Source organism: Staurois parvus, unplaced genomic scaffold, assembly GCF_062004578.1.
Source record: "Staurois parvus isolate SC_StPar_1 unplaced genomic scaffold, SC_StPar_1.0 ptg000349l, whole genome shotgun sequence".
In the NCBI taxonomy this organism is placed as follows: Eukaryota; Metazoa; Chordata; class Amphibia; order Anura; family Ranidae; genus Staurois; species Staurois parvus.
The window spans coordinates 3,432,322-3,448,843 of NW_028318145.1; the positions used below are offsets into that span (position 1 = coordinate 3,432,322).

Consider the following 16,522-nt stretch of genomic DNA (forward strand, 5'->3'; position numbering starts at 1 on the left):
AGCTGATTTTTGACCTGTAAAAATCTCACAATTTTTCTTCCGATAAATGAAATATCGGTTGGTCAGAGAGCCAATGTAACCACTAATTACAACAAAAATCGGTGGATAAATTCTTTTAAATCATAACGTCTATAGGAAATGATGTCGTTTTTTTGTGCGGAAATTATGTCGTTTTGGTAACCTTTGTGGCCCTCCCTCTTACTGCTTTGTATCCTGCCAACATGTGTCAATAAAGCTTTGCTGCTTTAAAAGTATATTGCTGTTATTATATATATATATATATAGATAAAGTTTTATAGGTGTTAACTGTGACATAAATTCATTTAATTGTGGGGTAATTTGGAACAGCACAATAAACATAGAGGATGCATGTTCTTCTGTACATCACACACAAAGGTAAAAACACAGAAATTCAGGAAATAATGTTCTGTTTACATGCTAGAACTTTTGACCTTTCTCCCGGAAAAGAAATTTCATTCCTTGAGAAACTTTTCTTTCCAGGTCACCGCACATGCGCATAAATTTATCAATTAGAAATTTGGTTTTACCACCAATGGGATGAAATTCGGTTGTTTTTAAAAAATTTACCAGCAGGACCGATAATACAAAATACAAAAAAAAAAATTAAAACTGCCGACACATTCCGAAAAATCGCAGGATTTTTCACAAGTCTATGGCCTGCATTAGTTTACTTCGTTTGTAGCCGTGCCATTTAGGTATAGCTCCTCTTCAGTACAAATCTGTTTCACGTTCTACAAAGTGTTACACAAAGTTCCAAAGTCGTTATTTGGTTTCCAAATAACTGATACAACACACTTTGCTATTTCCGCATGCCGTTACTATGGGAACCGGATTCCGCACTGCTCCCCACGCCCCCATACCATCATGTGACACCCACATCCTGCAGCTCGGTTGAGAATACGCGGAGTGTGGCTGTTGGAAGCGGGACGCGCATGTTCGGTGATGTCAGAGCGGGTGACGTGGTCTGAGACTGGGAAGCAGGAAGTGATATCTTTGTGAAGTGCAGGCTCTGCTACTGAGCGCCGGGAAGGACCCTATAATGGCGAGCTGTCAGCGTACCGGTCTGCTCGTCCTATTGCTGGCACTTAGCGCCTCTCTCCCGAGGCCTGGGGCAGCCTTCTACCTGCCTGGCCTTGCTCCTGTCAGCTTCTGCGAGCCGGGAAAGGAGACGGAGGAGTGTAAGGTGAGCTGTGACATCCGAGGCCTCCCCACACCACGGACTTCCTTCCTTCCTGATGGACAGTCCACGGACTGCACTGCACAGCTCACCTCTGGATGGGGACTGTGCATTGATTTTAGCGGCACTCCCTTCTATTCAGAAGGATAGAATCTTCCTCCACTCATAGCTTTCCGATTTATTTAAAGAGAGTTGTTTTGTATATGATGACCTGTATTGTCTGATGGGATGCTGGGAATGGAATCTTCAACGGTTTTGAGGAATTTCATTGTCAGTTTGCTGCTTCTTAGTGATTCTAAACTCACAAGGGATTTTTACATTCTGCCCAGGTTCATGCCAATGTGGTGCAGGAAACACTGAATCCTGTGCGTTTCCTGCATTGCAATCGCATCGCGTTCATGTGGTCTGGTGCGGGCATCAATGATAAATTGACACCCCAAAACAGATTACAAAAGGCAATGTGATTTGCAGAAATTGGATCGCATAGGTGTTCTCACCCATGCATTGCGATTTGGGTGCGGCTTTAAAAGACGCTCCTGCACCTTTTTGGTGTGGATGTGATGCAAGCCGCACAAAATGTATGGCTCAAATCGCACTTCACAGACATTTGCATGTAATTTGCACAGGAATGCGGTGTGATTTCTGCAAATTTCAGGTGGTATCCTCCACTGCATAGTGTGAACCCGGGCTAAAGAGGAGTTCTAGGCTCCCACCAAAAATGTCAGCAGTTACAAATACCGTAGCTGCTGACTTTTAATATACAGACACTTGCCTGTCCAGCATCATCATTCCGGGCTAGTTCTAAAACAGCCTCCGGGTTCCCGGCTCCAGCATTGATATTAAGGGAAACCAGGCATGAAGCCTTGTGGTTTCACAGCTGGTTTCTCACTGTGCATATGCAAGTTGCACTGCTGCTTGTGATTGGTCCCGTAGTCTTCTGGGACCTGTGAAGTGTCTCTGAAGATTGGGGGGGAAGGAGGGGGGCCGAACTGCAGGCTCAGTTCTCTGCAGGGAGCTGAGCCAGAAGTATTTAAAGTGCCATCCATTTACGCAGCACTTTACATATTTATTGTACATCAGTTCCTGTCCTTATGCAGATTACAATATAAGGTCCCTAACTCACATTAATACATACACATACTAGGGACAATTTAGACAGGAGACAACATACCAACATGTCTTTGGAGTGTGGGAGGCAACCGGAGTACCTGGAGGAAACCCACTCAGAACATGCAAACTCCAGGACACAACTTGCTATGGGGGCACCCAGAGGAAGAAGATGCAGACAGTGCTGCTGGGGGATTCCAGTTAAGAAGGTAAGGGGCTGCTCTATGCAAAATCGCTACACAGAGCAGGTAAGTATAACATCTTTTTTATTTTAGGACAAATAATCCTTTAGAATCACTTTAAAGCAGAACTTAACCCATAGATTTAAGTTTCCCAAAACAGTTATATTCAAGGCCTCCCATGAATGATAACTGTCACAGCTGCTTGTGCTCTCAGCTGAACTTAGTCCATCGAATGCTGGGGTAGTAACGGATTACATGTCCAGCACCATGGTAGCTGCAGGTCAGATGCTAAGATGGCAACTTCCTTGGCTGTATCGGCTAGGAGGGTTTAGTTGAGCTTTAAAGCAGAACTAAACCCATCATTTTAACAGTTTAAAAAAAAAAAGTTACATTCCCAGTATGCCAGAATTGTTAACTGTCACATTTGCTTGTTTTCTCAACCAAACTGGCAAACCATCAAATGGCTGGTGTCATAACTGATCACAGTTCCATGGCAGTTGCAGATCAAACAGAGATTAATGCAGGCCATAGATGGTTCGTTTATCAGCCGATTTTTCATTCGAAAGAATAATCAGACGATTTTTGCACTGTTAGTGGGGCAGTGGTATCGGCCGATTTTCATGGTTTATCGGTCATGCTGGAAAATTTGTGAAAAACGGCAGATTTTCGAAATTATTGGTGGCAACATCAGATTACAGAACGAATAATGTTTAGTTTTTTGGACAAAAAATTGACAGATAAGCAAACCGTCTATGGCCTGCATAAGATGTCAGTTTCCTTGGCTGAAAAGGACACGAGGGTTTAGTTCTGCAGAACTGACCCCTCCTATCCTTTTCAGCCAAGGAAACTGCCATCTTAGTATCTGTTTGAACTGCAGCTGACATGGTGCTGCACATGTGATCAGTTAGGACACCAGCCATTTGATGGTTTGACAGTTTGATTGTGAACACAAGCAAATGTGACAGCTGGCTATTCTGGCATGCTGGGAATGTAACTGTTTTTTGAAACTGGTAAATTGATGGATTTAGTTCCGCTTTAAGGCAGAGCTCCAGGAATTACATGGCTTACACCTGTAGCAAGAACATTATTCAAATTTGGTTGAAGCTGCAGAGCTTTATATTCTACGGATGTTCCTTATCTGCATAGGTTTTTTTTGCTAAAGGTGAAAACTATGCTTTTAAATTGCTTGAGGTGATTGTAGCCATATTAGTGCACTTGCAACGAGAACAACTGAGTACTGTCTGATACTTTATATGCACTAACAATCAAATTTTCCGGACGAGCTTTTGGGGTATGTCCCCTTCTTCAAGGTCCAAGCAATACTAATACATGAAGTTTTAGCAGAATGTTAGGTATAACAATCTCTGAGAAAAACTGCAAAAATAAGAAAACAAATGTATACAGCAATGGTAATAAAACTTGGCTAGTTGGTGAGATAAGGCTGGGGGAGGGCAAAGGGAAGTTACAGATTTCAGAAACTTGTGTAGTGATTAAACTGACTGCATCATGAAAAGTAAATCATTTTAAAATCCTTGATATAACCTCTTCTCTAAATAGGATATATAGATATCTAAAGAACTCTTGTGTTGAAATCGTTATGATGAGTTGTAATTTTTGTGGGGATCAAAGTGCTGTTCACACCCTTGCTGTTGCTTCCTGTAGAATATAAATGTACGGTGACCTGCTCCATTTGCTGGAACCTGATAAACCTGTTGCATACATCAGTTTTTTCCAGCTCTGGCAGGTGCTGATTCTTTTCTTTGTGCTTACCTATATAAGATGGTAATGGGTAGATTTTTTTTTTTTTTATGAGTTATCGGAATACTTGGGGATTCTGTGTTGCTCTTAAGAGCCTAGTCACACTTGTCAGTTTTGTTGCAGCCAAAGTAATGCATTTTGCTGCATTTCAAGTAGAAACCCTGTTCTTTCCTATTGGGTTGGTTTACATATATGGATTGCAGTTTTATCTGAAAGGTAAAGGGAAACTGTATTAATATATTCTTATATTAACTGTACTACGTGTTTGTGTGCACCTTACCATTCATACAGAACAGTTTGAATCCAGCCTGAGATTTCAAAGGTTACTTCACCTTTTACCAAAAACTGCCTATGCATCTGTTAATAAAAACAAACTGCGCAGCTTTGACTAAGGCTAGGTTCACACCTATGCAGTTTGCGTTTGACCTGTTTCTGCATTGTGTTTTTGCACCTGCGTTTTTGCTTTTTTTTTTTTTTTTTTTTTCCCTTGTAGGCAGATTTTCTGTAGCGTTTCCATTGAGGTCTATAGAACCAAAAACGCAACTTTTTGCATTAAAAAAAAAAAGTCCCTGACCATTTCCAAAAAATGCAGGGATGAAAATGCAGGTATGTGAATGTGTTCCATAGGAAATCATGTTAAATGGACTGTAGTGCGTTTCTGCGAAACGCTTCGGAAAACGCTTGGGTGTGAACCTAGGGTAAAGTTGAATAATTCCCTTGCTATAGGTGTAGGTCATTTGCATACCTCCTGAAGCCTGACTGGAATACTCCCAGGACTTTGCTATGTGAGGAATAATGGTTATTGTGCACCTCCTCCATCAAAGGAGTGACCTCTCAGATTCTGAGCTCAGAGCTACTGCATAGGGGAGAGATGGCATGTGAGGGGGTTTGAATCAAAATGTGATTACTATTATGGCTCTATGTATTTAACAAAAGAAAACAGAATGCGTGTTTTGTGTACAATTCATGATCCTATTCTCATATTCAAAACTGAATTCTAGGCAAGCATTAGCAAATTATTTTAAGTGCATGCATAATCTTCTGCAGTGAACAGAACTGAATGAAATGCATCTGCTGTTGTGAACAATTTGGAAGCAAGACCTACTCAATCAGTTTCAGTATGTTTTTAGTAAAACTATGAAAATAGAAAACATTGCAGCATGTTTAGATGCCTATGTTATAGCATTGGGGTAGTTGTCCCAACAATGTGTGGATAAACCCATGATAGAGCTATGCTTCTTATCCACTGGTCTGAGTGGTTTCAGCATGAACACTATCCATTAGAGATTTTCCCTCTCTACTGCCAGATCTCTGCAACTGTCTTTAACACCTTGTTTACCAAGACTCGCATCTGCTGCTGTATTCATGCGCTTGCAATTGATTTTTTTTTCTTTTCAGCCAAATCTCTGCTGTCAAGTAAAATGAACCCAGGCAGCTGGTCACTTTTACAGTACGCTGAATGGACTGCTAAGTCCTCCTCATGAGCTGCAAATGTGACACTGATCCAAATGCAGTATTTCCAATGCACTCGTTCCTGCAAATGGCTATTCACTATTTGCAGTGACCACAGGCTGGGAACCACAGACCATCCAAGTGAAATATCACCAGCACACCAAGGATTTCTCAAATGGGTCTAAAGCTTTATTTTGTTCTCACATGATAAACAGAAGTAACGTTTCACTTGCTCGATGAAGGGACCCTGCTTGGCTCCAAAACATTGCCTCTTTGTTTATCATGTGACCACAAAATAAAGCTTTGGGCCCTTTTGAGGAATCCTTGGTGTTCTGGTGACATTTCTTTACTTGCAAATGTGACACTGGAACAAGAAATAAGGGAAGGTCTCTGTCAAATAAGCTGTAAAAACTCTACTTGGGTTCTTTATATATTTTTTTTCGTGAGAAGTGATTTATGCAGTGTCTGCTTTTGCCAGGCACTGAACAGATATGAAACTGTTAATTCATGATTGCTTTTTCACAGCTATATTTCAATGCATGCAGTTCTTATGTAACAATGGCATTATGTGCACTATACTTTCTTACTTACTTGGACTTTTTTCCCCCCTCAGTCTGATATAGAGCTGTTTGTGAACAGACTTGACTCTGTGGAATCAGTGCTTCCGTATGAATATACTGCGTAAGTGTTTAATTTTATTTGTATGTATTCAGAAATGGTATCGGAAGTTCAAATATATGATTAACACGTTTTGGCTTTCCCATGTACACCACAGAGATGACTTTTCTAGAATTTAAGGGCCAGTTTACTCTACAAAAATGCATTCCGGATACGTTTTTGCTTACAGTTCACACCACAAGCAGTTCTGGTGTAGTTTGCTATGTTCCAGTATGGTTCTGTGCAGACAAAATGCAGCAAGTTCTATTTTTTTTTTTTTCTGCATCGGAAACTGACTGCACTAGTGTGAACCCGGGCCATTGGAATACATGGAAAACACTGTGCATGCATTTTTGATGCAGAAAAAAAGCGCACTGAACTACATCTCGTATGAACTAGCCCTAAGGATAAGTTCACCTTTCGAACATGTTACACCCATACATAGGGGTGCCTGCTTCACTTCCTTTGTCTCCCCTCACTGTGACAGCTGGCAGGGGCTCTTCTTTCGGTACCTGCTGTCACATTCAAAATTGCAACAGCTGTGTGGAGCTCCACCTGCATCATTCATTCATTCACAGGGATCTGTAATGAAGAGACTATGGGATCGTTCACACCCTGGTGCAGAGATGTCAGTTTTTCTGCACACGTTCTGCAAGGACACAACAAAATCAATTGTTTCCTATGTGTCCTGTTCACACAACACTAGTATCACATGCAGATTTTTTTCTGCACAGGAATCTGCAAAGTGTATAAAACTCATTGAAGCACACATATAAACTGATGTCTCTGCATGTGAAATCTGCGCGTCAGTTTCTATCAGTTTTTCTGTACATATGGTACGAGCCCTATAAGTCCCATTTGTCACTGCAGCAGATGATTCGTTCTCAATGGAATACGAGAATGCTGATTAGCATGCTGGTAGTCTATTCCAGCCTTTTTCAACCAGGGTGTCTTGAAGTTTCTTCAGGGGTGCCTTGGCAAAATGCCTAAAAATTGTCTTTAAGACAGCAGGTGGATCAAGATATCGTATGTACTCTCCAGCGCTTCAGGATATGCACAGCCAAAAGGGAAGCCAAGGGTACCAGGACAGCGACAACCAAAGGACATGCTCCAGGGGTGCAGCCCTCCTCAGATGGGGAAATCAGCCACTGGATAGAGAGAAAACAGGTGGCGCACACACCTAGTGCATTATCCAAGGTTTATTGTATGAAGTGAAAGAATAATAAAAACATACTCACTGACGAAGCATGTATCTAAAAAGCATAGAAAAATGACAATGGCCACAACGGCAGGCAAGGTGTTCTCACTGTCAGTGCGGGCAAATGGCTGACGCGTTTCGGGGACGAATCCCTTTCTTCAGAGCTAATGACCAGCCTCTGAAGCAGATGTGTGATGAATGGAAAGTGGGAGCCTTGCTGTTGATGCCTGAGTGGGATGGTGTGGGAGTGTGCTTTATGCCTGTGGGGAAATGGCTCAACAGCAAGGCTCCTACTTTCCATTCATCACACATCTGCATCAGAGGCTGGTCATCAGCTCTGAGGAAAGGGATTTGTCCCCGAAACGCGTCAGCCATTTGACCGCACTGACAGTGCGAACACCTTGCCTGCCGTTGTGGCCATTTGTCATTTTTCGATGCTTTTTAGATACATGCTTTGTCTGTGAGTATGTTTTTATTATTTCACTCCTCACAATAAACCTTGGATAATGCACTAGGTGTGTGCGCGCCACCTGTTTTCTCTCTAGCAGGTGGATCAAGCCTGCCTTTAAGTTACACAAGGCCAAAGGTTTTTCTTTGGGCTCCTTTATAACCTAGCCATCCTAAGAACCAATGACGCCAACCATTGATATGGAGGATGTTGGTCTCCTTTACGGAATCCTTGTTTGACCCTCCCCTGCCCCTCTCTGTTAGTAATAGGGTCAAATTTGCTGAGTGATGGAGAGAAACTGAGGGAGAAGTGAAACAATGGAATACTAGTCAGTATCCATGTGCAAAAGTGTATTTGCTTTGGACAAATAAATCCCCTCTAACCTTGGGTGTCCTACATGTGTGAATGTTGTTGTATTAGGTAAAACTGTTAGAATATTTTTTTACATTTTAGAATGGGGTGCCTTGAGACGGTCTGTAATTTTAAAGGGTTCCTCAAGGTTGTTCATAACTTTTAAAGGGTGCCTTGACTGAAAAGAGGTTGAGAAACACTGGTCTATTCACACTCCATCCAGCTTTGTAACTGACAGCCCGTACAGAGGTAAGGGCACAAAGCTGGAGTGGGAGTCTCTTGAAGTCTGACATTGCACCCATGATCCACTGATCAAGGGAGCAATGCTTTTCAGGCACTTTTAGTGAACAAATGGTAAATTTGCACATATTTTTGCAGAAAAATGTTTTTTTATTTTTTATTTTTTTCTAAAAGGTGAACTTGCTCTATTAGATGAGCATTTATTGATCTACTACGTTTAGGAGCACTTAATGTGGAAACTCGTTATAGAAGGCTCCAAAAACTTTACAGCTATAAATCAAAACCTAAAATGTTAAAGCTGAACAGGTGGCAGATATAAAAGACATTAATGTAGCTCTGTATTATTTTAATCCTTAAAGTGGTTAAGGTTATTTTGGTTTTTTTTTTCCCCTAAAATAAAATAGATGTTATACTTCTCTTTCTCTTTGCAATGGTATTGGTCCCTTACCTATATTTTTTCAGTCATCTGCCAGTGCTGTCTACTTCTCTTCTCTGAGTACCCACTCAGCAAATTGTGTGCAGGCATTCTTCTGAGCCAGGCTGTGTGTGTCCACAGACACACAGTGCAAGTCGGCCATGCCACCCACTCCTTCCTCACAGGATTTGACTGACAGCAGTGTGTCCTGCGAGAAGAGGAAGAGAGCAGCACTGGGTTGAGAGAGGATTTAGTTAAGTGTTTAGGAAAGGGAGGGGAGGGGGAGGGTGGGGGCAGAACAAACAGGTAGTGGTACTTTTTTTTTTTTTTTTTTTTTTTTTTTTTTTTAAATGTGCGGAATGCTTTTAAGGTAAAAAAAAAAAGTTTTTATGTAAATGTATTTTTTGTGCAAGTAACTGAACTTGACTTGGTTTCAGCTTCTTGAAAGCTCCTGTATATCTTGGACTTTAGACTGGAAAAGGGAGAAGGCACACAAGGAGACAGTCAATTGTGTTGATGAGACATGCTGTTAGAAGAGAGCAGAGAGATTAGCTATTTAGTCAAGTGCTCCTTTTTGCACTGTCAGATCACAAGACCTGTACAGCCCAGTACACCCAAGCTGAAAATCGTCCAGTTCAGCAGGAGTCCAGTCCCTTCCCTCTGTCAAATTGTCAGGGAAAGATCCTTGTGACAGCATCACTTGTTTTGATGCAAGGGACCTTTTTTTTTTTTTTTCTTCCAACCTACTGTGTGTACGAAGCATAAGTGTTGCTTAAAGTATGTCACCTTTTATAAAAAAAAAATAAGTGCAATTTTTTTTTTTTTTTTGCAGGTAAAAAAATGTGCAGTTATAAATTTATTTGTCTGCAGCCTGTAAGGCATTGCACCTGCGATCAGCAGATCACGGGTGCAATACCAGGAACCTGCGGACTCCCAGTTGGCTGTCTGTCAATACCTCCCGTATGGGCAGGCAGTTACTGAATAGCAGGAAGAGTTATTGAACTGTAAAAGCACTCACACCAGCACCCTGGTAGTTCATTGGAGAAGTAGAAGCTGTCGGCCACAGGGGCTGACGGTAGTTGTATTTCATTCCCCAAACTCTGAATGAATGATGTGTAGTCAGTGCTCTGCACAGCCACACTGTTTGTTTTTAAACTCTGACAGTGGGTGCAGGGAGAAGATCCCAAGCCCACTGTTACAGGGAGAAGTGGGATCGGGGGGAGAGGAGACAGGAGCTAGACCATGTGACATGTTCAAAACTAAATATGGGTGGAACATATAACATATTCACATTTAGAAAGGTAACTCCTTTAACTGCAACAGACAAAAATTAGGTCTCCGGGCATGCCAGGCAGAACTGTGCTGTGTCACCTGTGCAAACCTCTGGACTGAGTGGGCAGAAATGCACCCCCTTATGGTTTTCATCTGCATATTTAAAGCAAAGCTAAACCCATTGATTTAAGAATCAACTATTTCAAACAGGTGCATCCCCGGCATGTTGTGAATGCTGTCACATTTTAACTAAACTGTTAATCCATCAAATGACTTGTGTCAACTGATCGCATGTGCAGCACCATGGCAGTTGCAGATCATACAGAGGCTAAAAGACCGCTTCCTTGGCTGCAAAGGATAGGAGGGTTTAGTTCCACTTTAAGGCTCCATTCACACTTGTGCCACAGACATGGGACAGTTGGTAAGGTGGATGAGTCTGGCAGCAGCATTCATGATAGACTGCAGAGGGGATAGCCTGCGATGAGGTAGGCCAATGAGGAGGGAGTTACAATTGTCAAGGCGAGAGATAACCAGGGAGTGAATATGTTGCTCAGGTCTGGCTAAAAAAAAGAAGAAAGTCCATCCAGTTCAACCAAAAAAAAAAAAAAGTTATAATCCTGGGCATGAGGGGAGGGGCTGGTGGCTGTATTATTGATCTTGATGGAGAAGTCAGGGGAGGGGGCACAGGCTGGGGGGAATACTAAGCTCTGTTCTAGAAAGATTGAGTCTGAGGAAGTGGAGTGACATCCGTGCTGCTATATCAGTTAGTAATGCGAGAGGAAACTGAAGGGGTGAGGTGAGGAGTAGAGAGAGATTTGAGTCATCCGGTATAGAGATGGTACTTGAAACCATGGGAGTTTATCAAGTGACCAAGGGAGGAAGTGTAGATGGAGAAGAGAAGGGGTCCAAGGACGGAACCTTGAGGGACCCCTACAGAAAGAGGGAGTGTTGAGGAGGAGCCAGAGTTAAAGGTAACACTGAAGGGGTGATGTGATAGGTAAGAGAAGAACCAGGAGAGAGCAGAGTCTCAGAGGCCGAGAGTGGATTTTTTTTTAAGAGCAGGACAGAGTTCTTAGCGCCATCTAAATTTAAAGCTGCAACTTGAAACTTACACAGTGTTTCCTCCTTGCTCCTGGAGCATGGAGGGATGAAAGGGATGGCTATTCTGATGTTCTGGACAGAACTAGTTACAGTGAACCTTTACATTCCTAAGCATAAACTTTTCTTCATAAATTCTCCATCAGCTGTTTCGGATGCACTCATTTTGCAAAAATGTGCACCTAAGCAACGAATTATTGCTTTTATGAGTAATTAAAATTTCGACTTTTCAGAGTCCGCAACTAAGACGTCTTCTCCATTTCTAGTCTGGCCTCACCTTCGCTATGCTGTGGAGATGGTTGTGTGTCTGGAGACAGACTTAAAGGAAAAGTTCACCTTTCTTATCCCGACAGTCTTAGCGGCTGTCAGCTTGTAGTTCTCAATGAATTACCACGGTGCTGTGGAGTGCAGTGGTAGTTCATTGAATTTTCCTGTCAGTATTTGCTTACCCATACATCCCATACGGGCAAGATCTACAGGAGACCTGCATGGCACCAGTGATCTACTGGTTGCTGGTGCAATGTTTTACAGACTCCTGCAGTAAAAAATAACTGCAAATTTTTTTTACCTGCAAAAAAATGTGTATCTAATTTTTGTTACCAAAAGGTGAACTTATCCTTTAAGGGCCAGTTCACACCACAAAAATGCACTCCGGATGCGTTTCGAATAGGTTTTTTCTTAGTTAACACCACACTCTGTTCCGGTGCGTTTTTAGTGTGGTGTTTTTGTGTTTTTTTTGGTTTTTTTTTTTGCTGTGTTCCAGAGCACAGTTCTGCAACATGTCCTACATCTTCTTTTTTTTTTTTTTTTTTTTTTTTTTTTCCTGCAGCGGAAAAGGACTGAAATTGACTGCACTGGTGTGAACTAGGGTCATTGAAACACATAGGAAAAAACGTGCATGCGTTTTTTTTTTTTTTTTTTTTTTTTTTTTTATGCAGAAAAAATGCACTGATGTGATGTAGCCTTTAAGCAGATTTTTTTTTTTGTTCACTGATTGTAATGTAGTGAGTTGTTTTATAAGCTGAATAGTTCATATTTGACATCAATTTTGGTAAGCTTTGACAAAGGAAAGGGTTGAACCTGTTGTGCCAGTGCCGCATGGACCAATTTGGACATGATGTAATTTTCTTAATTTTCATTTAAATTGGAGCTACTGTGTATTAGAATTATGTGTTACAGGCATTAACACAGCCTTTTTTGCTTCTAATAGATACATTGATCTTCCACTTCCTGCAATAGGATTGCAGGTACTCAGAATGACAATGCTGTTCGTTCTGCAGTGAATATGTAGTTTTAAGTGAATGACAGATACACCCTTATGTGAAATTTTTTGATTGGTTGCAGGAGGAAGGTTTTTTTTTCCCTTTTTATGAAAATTATTTTAAACCATATGTATGGTGAGCACCGTAGGCATCCTTGTCGGCATAATGGTTTGTCCCAACCTCTGAAATTGTTATTTTGTTGGACAGCTTGGAATGTATGAAAAAAAAAAAAATAAATAAAGGCAAAACCATTTTTCATTATAGTGGGTCATAAATTATTACGTAACTTTACCAATTTGCACCACTGCCTTTTTACTGCTTTTTACTTGTTAATTATACTTCCTTTTATTTAAGGTTTGATTTTTGTCCGGCAAAGGAAGGAAAGCGTCCATCTGAAAACCTTGGCCAGGTGTTGTTTGGTGAGCGAATTGAACCCTCTCCATACAAGGTTTGTGCTTAGTTTATCAAGTAATAAACATTCTTTAGGGATAGTACTGACAACTTGCTGTTCTTGTGTTTTCATGTCCTGTTGTGCACCACTGAATATTTTTACACACGTGATATATGCCTGGTTCCTACAGGGTTTGGCTTGTAAATGATAGTCTGAAAATTTAACGTAGGGAGCATTTGAAAATACTCACCTTTCCTAGGGTCCTTAAAATTTTTAGCTCTTGTGTGGAAGTGAATGCTGGCTGTAGCTTTGAAAAAGCTTTTTTATTTTTTTTTTTTTTTTTATCTAGCTTAAGTAGTGCTAAAGCCTTCAATTTTTTTTCTTATTTGTACAGTACAGGACACAGACTTGATATTAGACCCTGGGTTAAAGGCTAATACTTTTGGGTGACTGAGCACTGGCAAAGTTTTTGGGGATATGCCCCTGGGTGTGCTCAGATAACCCTACCCCACTTCTTAGTCCTTAATTTGTTTGCTAATTTGCTTGTTTGTGTGCAAAGGTGATAGAGATCTTCCTCCTTATAGGTGATCACTCTTGGCTTAATTGGTTTATTATTTAACTTCAGGTTTTTCAACCAGCTCTTCAGCGGCTTAAGTTACAACAATAGAAGCCATGTATCCGGATCAGTCCAACCTTGGTAAAACCTCAGGATCTGTACCCAGACCCTGTGTTTTGGGGATGGCATGTATTGTTGCTTCAGGCACAGGTCAGACAGGTTAAATCCTGTTCCTCTGATCATTACTGTAGTCCTATAGCAAGTATTAAGCAGAATATTTCATTTGCTTGCTTTACACTGTGCATCCTGAATAGCATGCATTTAAATCTTACAACTATCAGGAAACTGGGAAAGTGTTTAAGATGTATACAGTGTTAAACCTTCCAAACATTCAAAATTCAGCCACCCAGAACTTAGTCTCAGGTAAATGACCAGGTGTTACATCACACCACAAGTTACGAACTTTACTGCCCTTTATAAGGTACTCTGGCGTTTCCTCCCACTCTTTTGCCATGAGGACTTCACTACAGTACGATCACACCTGGGTTCACAAAAAGGTAATCTGTTCTGCTAGCAGACCCTGGCATTTCAGCCTTGAAATTAACATCTCACTGTACCTATAGAAGATGTTCATTCATTCAGAGATTCTGCTGACAAAGTCTGAGATGCATTCAAAGGCTTTCTTTACTCTTGGAGGCCTAGCTCTGAAATCGGCTATTGCTACATTGTCAGTTTGTCAAACTGCAGCGAATTGGACTAGAGCAATGGACAACCAACTGGATCCATTATTTCAGTACCATATCTTAATGGAGAAATTATAGCAGTTACCTTCTGCCCACCTCATCAGCACTTTCTGCTCTTCGCAGTAGGAGACTAACCTTTCCAATTTGTCGCACTGCCTTGTGCACTCATTCTTGTCCTCTTAAAGCGTAACTGCACTGTATTTGAGCATCACAAACCTTGAGCGTTATTTAATTAATTTTTAGTATTTAAAGCAAACTCATCCATCCATCCATCTGCATGCTTTTATTTTGCTGTGAACAAACACCCCCTAGCATTTCTGGCTGTGACCATCTTGAGTAAGGGCAGATGATTCATGTAGCATGTACTTCGTGTAATCCATTTGCCCTTAGCTCAGGCAGGAGGGTAGGCTTAGCTAAGAAAACCCCTCCTCCCCTCCCTGGGGAATCCTGGGATGTATGACGTTTGCCTAGGCATGGAAACTAGGAAATAGCTAAAGAAATGTAAAAAAAAAAGTTTAAGTAAATATAATAGACTTCCCTATCTATTTACTAATGCTAGCAGCATAAGGATTGAAAATAGTCAATGTTGATCGCGAGAGTGAAATTCCACTTTAAGAACTTTTCTGAAAGACACCTCTCCAGGACTATTCTGACACTTCAGGCTTACAGCTGGATAATCACGTTTCAAAAAGTCAAATCTCCAACCTTCCCTTTGCCTGTAGTACTTGGGTCTCATTCTAGACACAGCCCAAGCAAACGCCTTTCTTCCAGAAACAAACTGGTCAGATCTCATGCTTGAGCCTTGAGGTCAAATAGGCATATGTCTGTGAAATTATCCATGATGGTGCTGCGCTTCATATTGGCTTCCTTCAAGGCTTTTCAATTCATGCAGCTTGATTAAAGGCCTCTCGAACACAACATCTTATTGGCATGGATAACAAATGCTCCTTCTCTGGACCTGTCAGTGCTCCCATCCAGCCAAGTAAGAGACCCCTAGCTTGATGGATTTTCAAAGCAACCCTGTCAATGGGAAAATCGCTTCTACCATTTCCCTAAAAGGTGATGACAACAGATGCATATCTGTTGGGCTGGGGAGGAGTTTTCTAATCTTTCACAGTGCAGGGAACATGATCACCCAAGGAAACCAAGCTCCCTATCAACATCTTGGAGCTCAGAGAGATAAAAAAGGCTCTGTATGACTGTAACTCTCTTCCACAGGGACATCTATTAAGGTGAAATCAGACCATCACCAAGGAGGCCAGGAATCTTAGAGCCTTAAATTAAGAAAATCTGATTATCTCATGTATGAAAAACACTGGTCCAAGGGTAATTGGCTCTTTACTCCAATATCTTCTACTTAATGTCAGAGATGGGTGATTCTGGACATGTATATCCTGGCCTCCAGGTTCAACAAGTTACCTGTTTGTGGCCAGGATCAAGGATCCTCTAGCACTGACATCAGCGGCTCTGATATTTCCATGGATTCAGTTCAGATTAATCTATGTCTTTCCTCCAGTTTGAATTATGCCTTGACTGCTCCGCAGTATAGAGCAAACCAGTCATTCTCATTTCACCAAACTGACCCAGAGGAACCTGGTACATTTTTGGACTTCTACAAGACAACCCATTGCCCCTTCCAACAGGCCAGAGATGCTGTCTGTGTCCCCATTTCATCCTGCTTCTCATTCACTGGCTTTAATGGTATGGTTGCCCACGTCTTGAGGGATCTCCGAGTCTCATCCCCACATTGCTAACAGCAAGAAATCCATTTCCAGAAAGATCTACTCTCAGGACATTGCATTAGGCATCCTACTTCAAAATCCACGATCAATTGGTGGATAAGACAACTTATCTCAGGAACTTACACCTTAAAGGATAGAGCACCTCCTGCACTGATGTGTGCTCACTCTACCAGGTCGGTGGGCATTCTGATATAAAGCCTTTGCTTCCTGTTTTGTAAGGCCGCCTTGCTCATACATTTTTAAAGTTCTTTCAGGTAGATGTTTCTTTGCAGTGCAGCTTTCAGTCACAATGTTCTTGCAACTATACTCTTGAGTTGGGTCTGTTGACCCTTTTTACTGTTTGGCCTGTTGTCACAGTTTTATTTTTTTTATTTTCTCCCCTGTTGTTGCCCACCCTTCTTGTTCATTGCTTGCATATGACTTTGTTTCTATGAATATCAAACCTGTGTGCT

The 16,522-nt window shown here is 41.4% G+C and overlaps 1 protein-coding gene across 1 annotated transcript in view; it reads left to right on the forward strand.

Moving 5' to 3' along the window:
- The first annotated feature begins 912 nt into the window (after positions 1-912).
- The window catches only part of TM9SF2 (transmembrane 9 superfamily member 2), a 39,741-nt gene continuing 24,131 nt past the window's right edge, over positions 913-16,522 (forward strand). Inside the window, exons 1-3 of the mRNA XM_089684537.1 lie at positions 913-1,204; positions 6,311-6,378; positions 12,993-13,086. Coding sequence (XP_089540663.1) covers positions 1,061-1,204; positions 6,311-6,378; positions 12,993-13,086 — 306 coding nt within the window. The 5' untranslated portion in view covers positions 913-1,060. The remainder of the gene's footprint in view (positions 1,205-6,310; positions 6,379-12,992; positions 13,087-16,522) is intronic.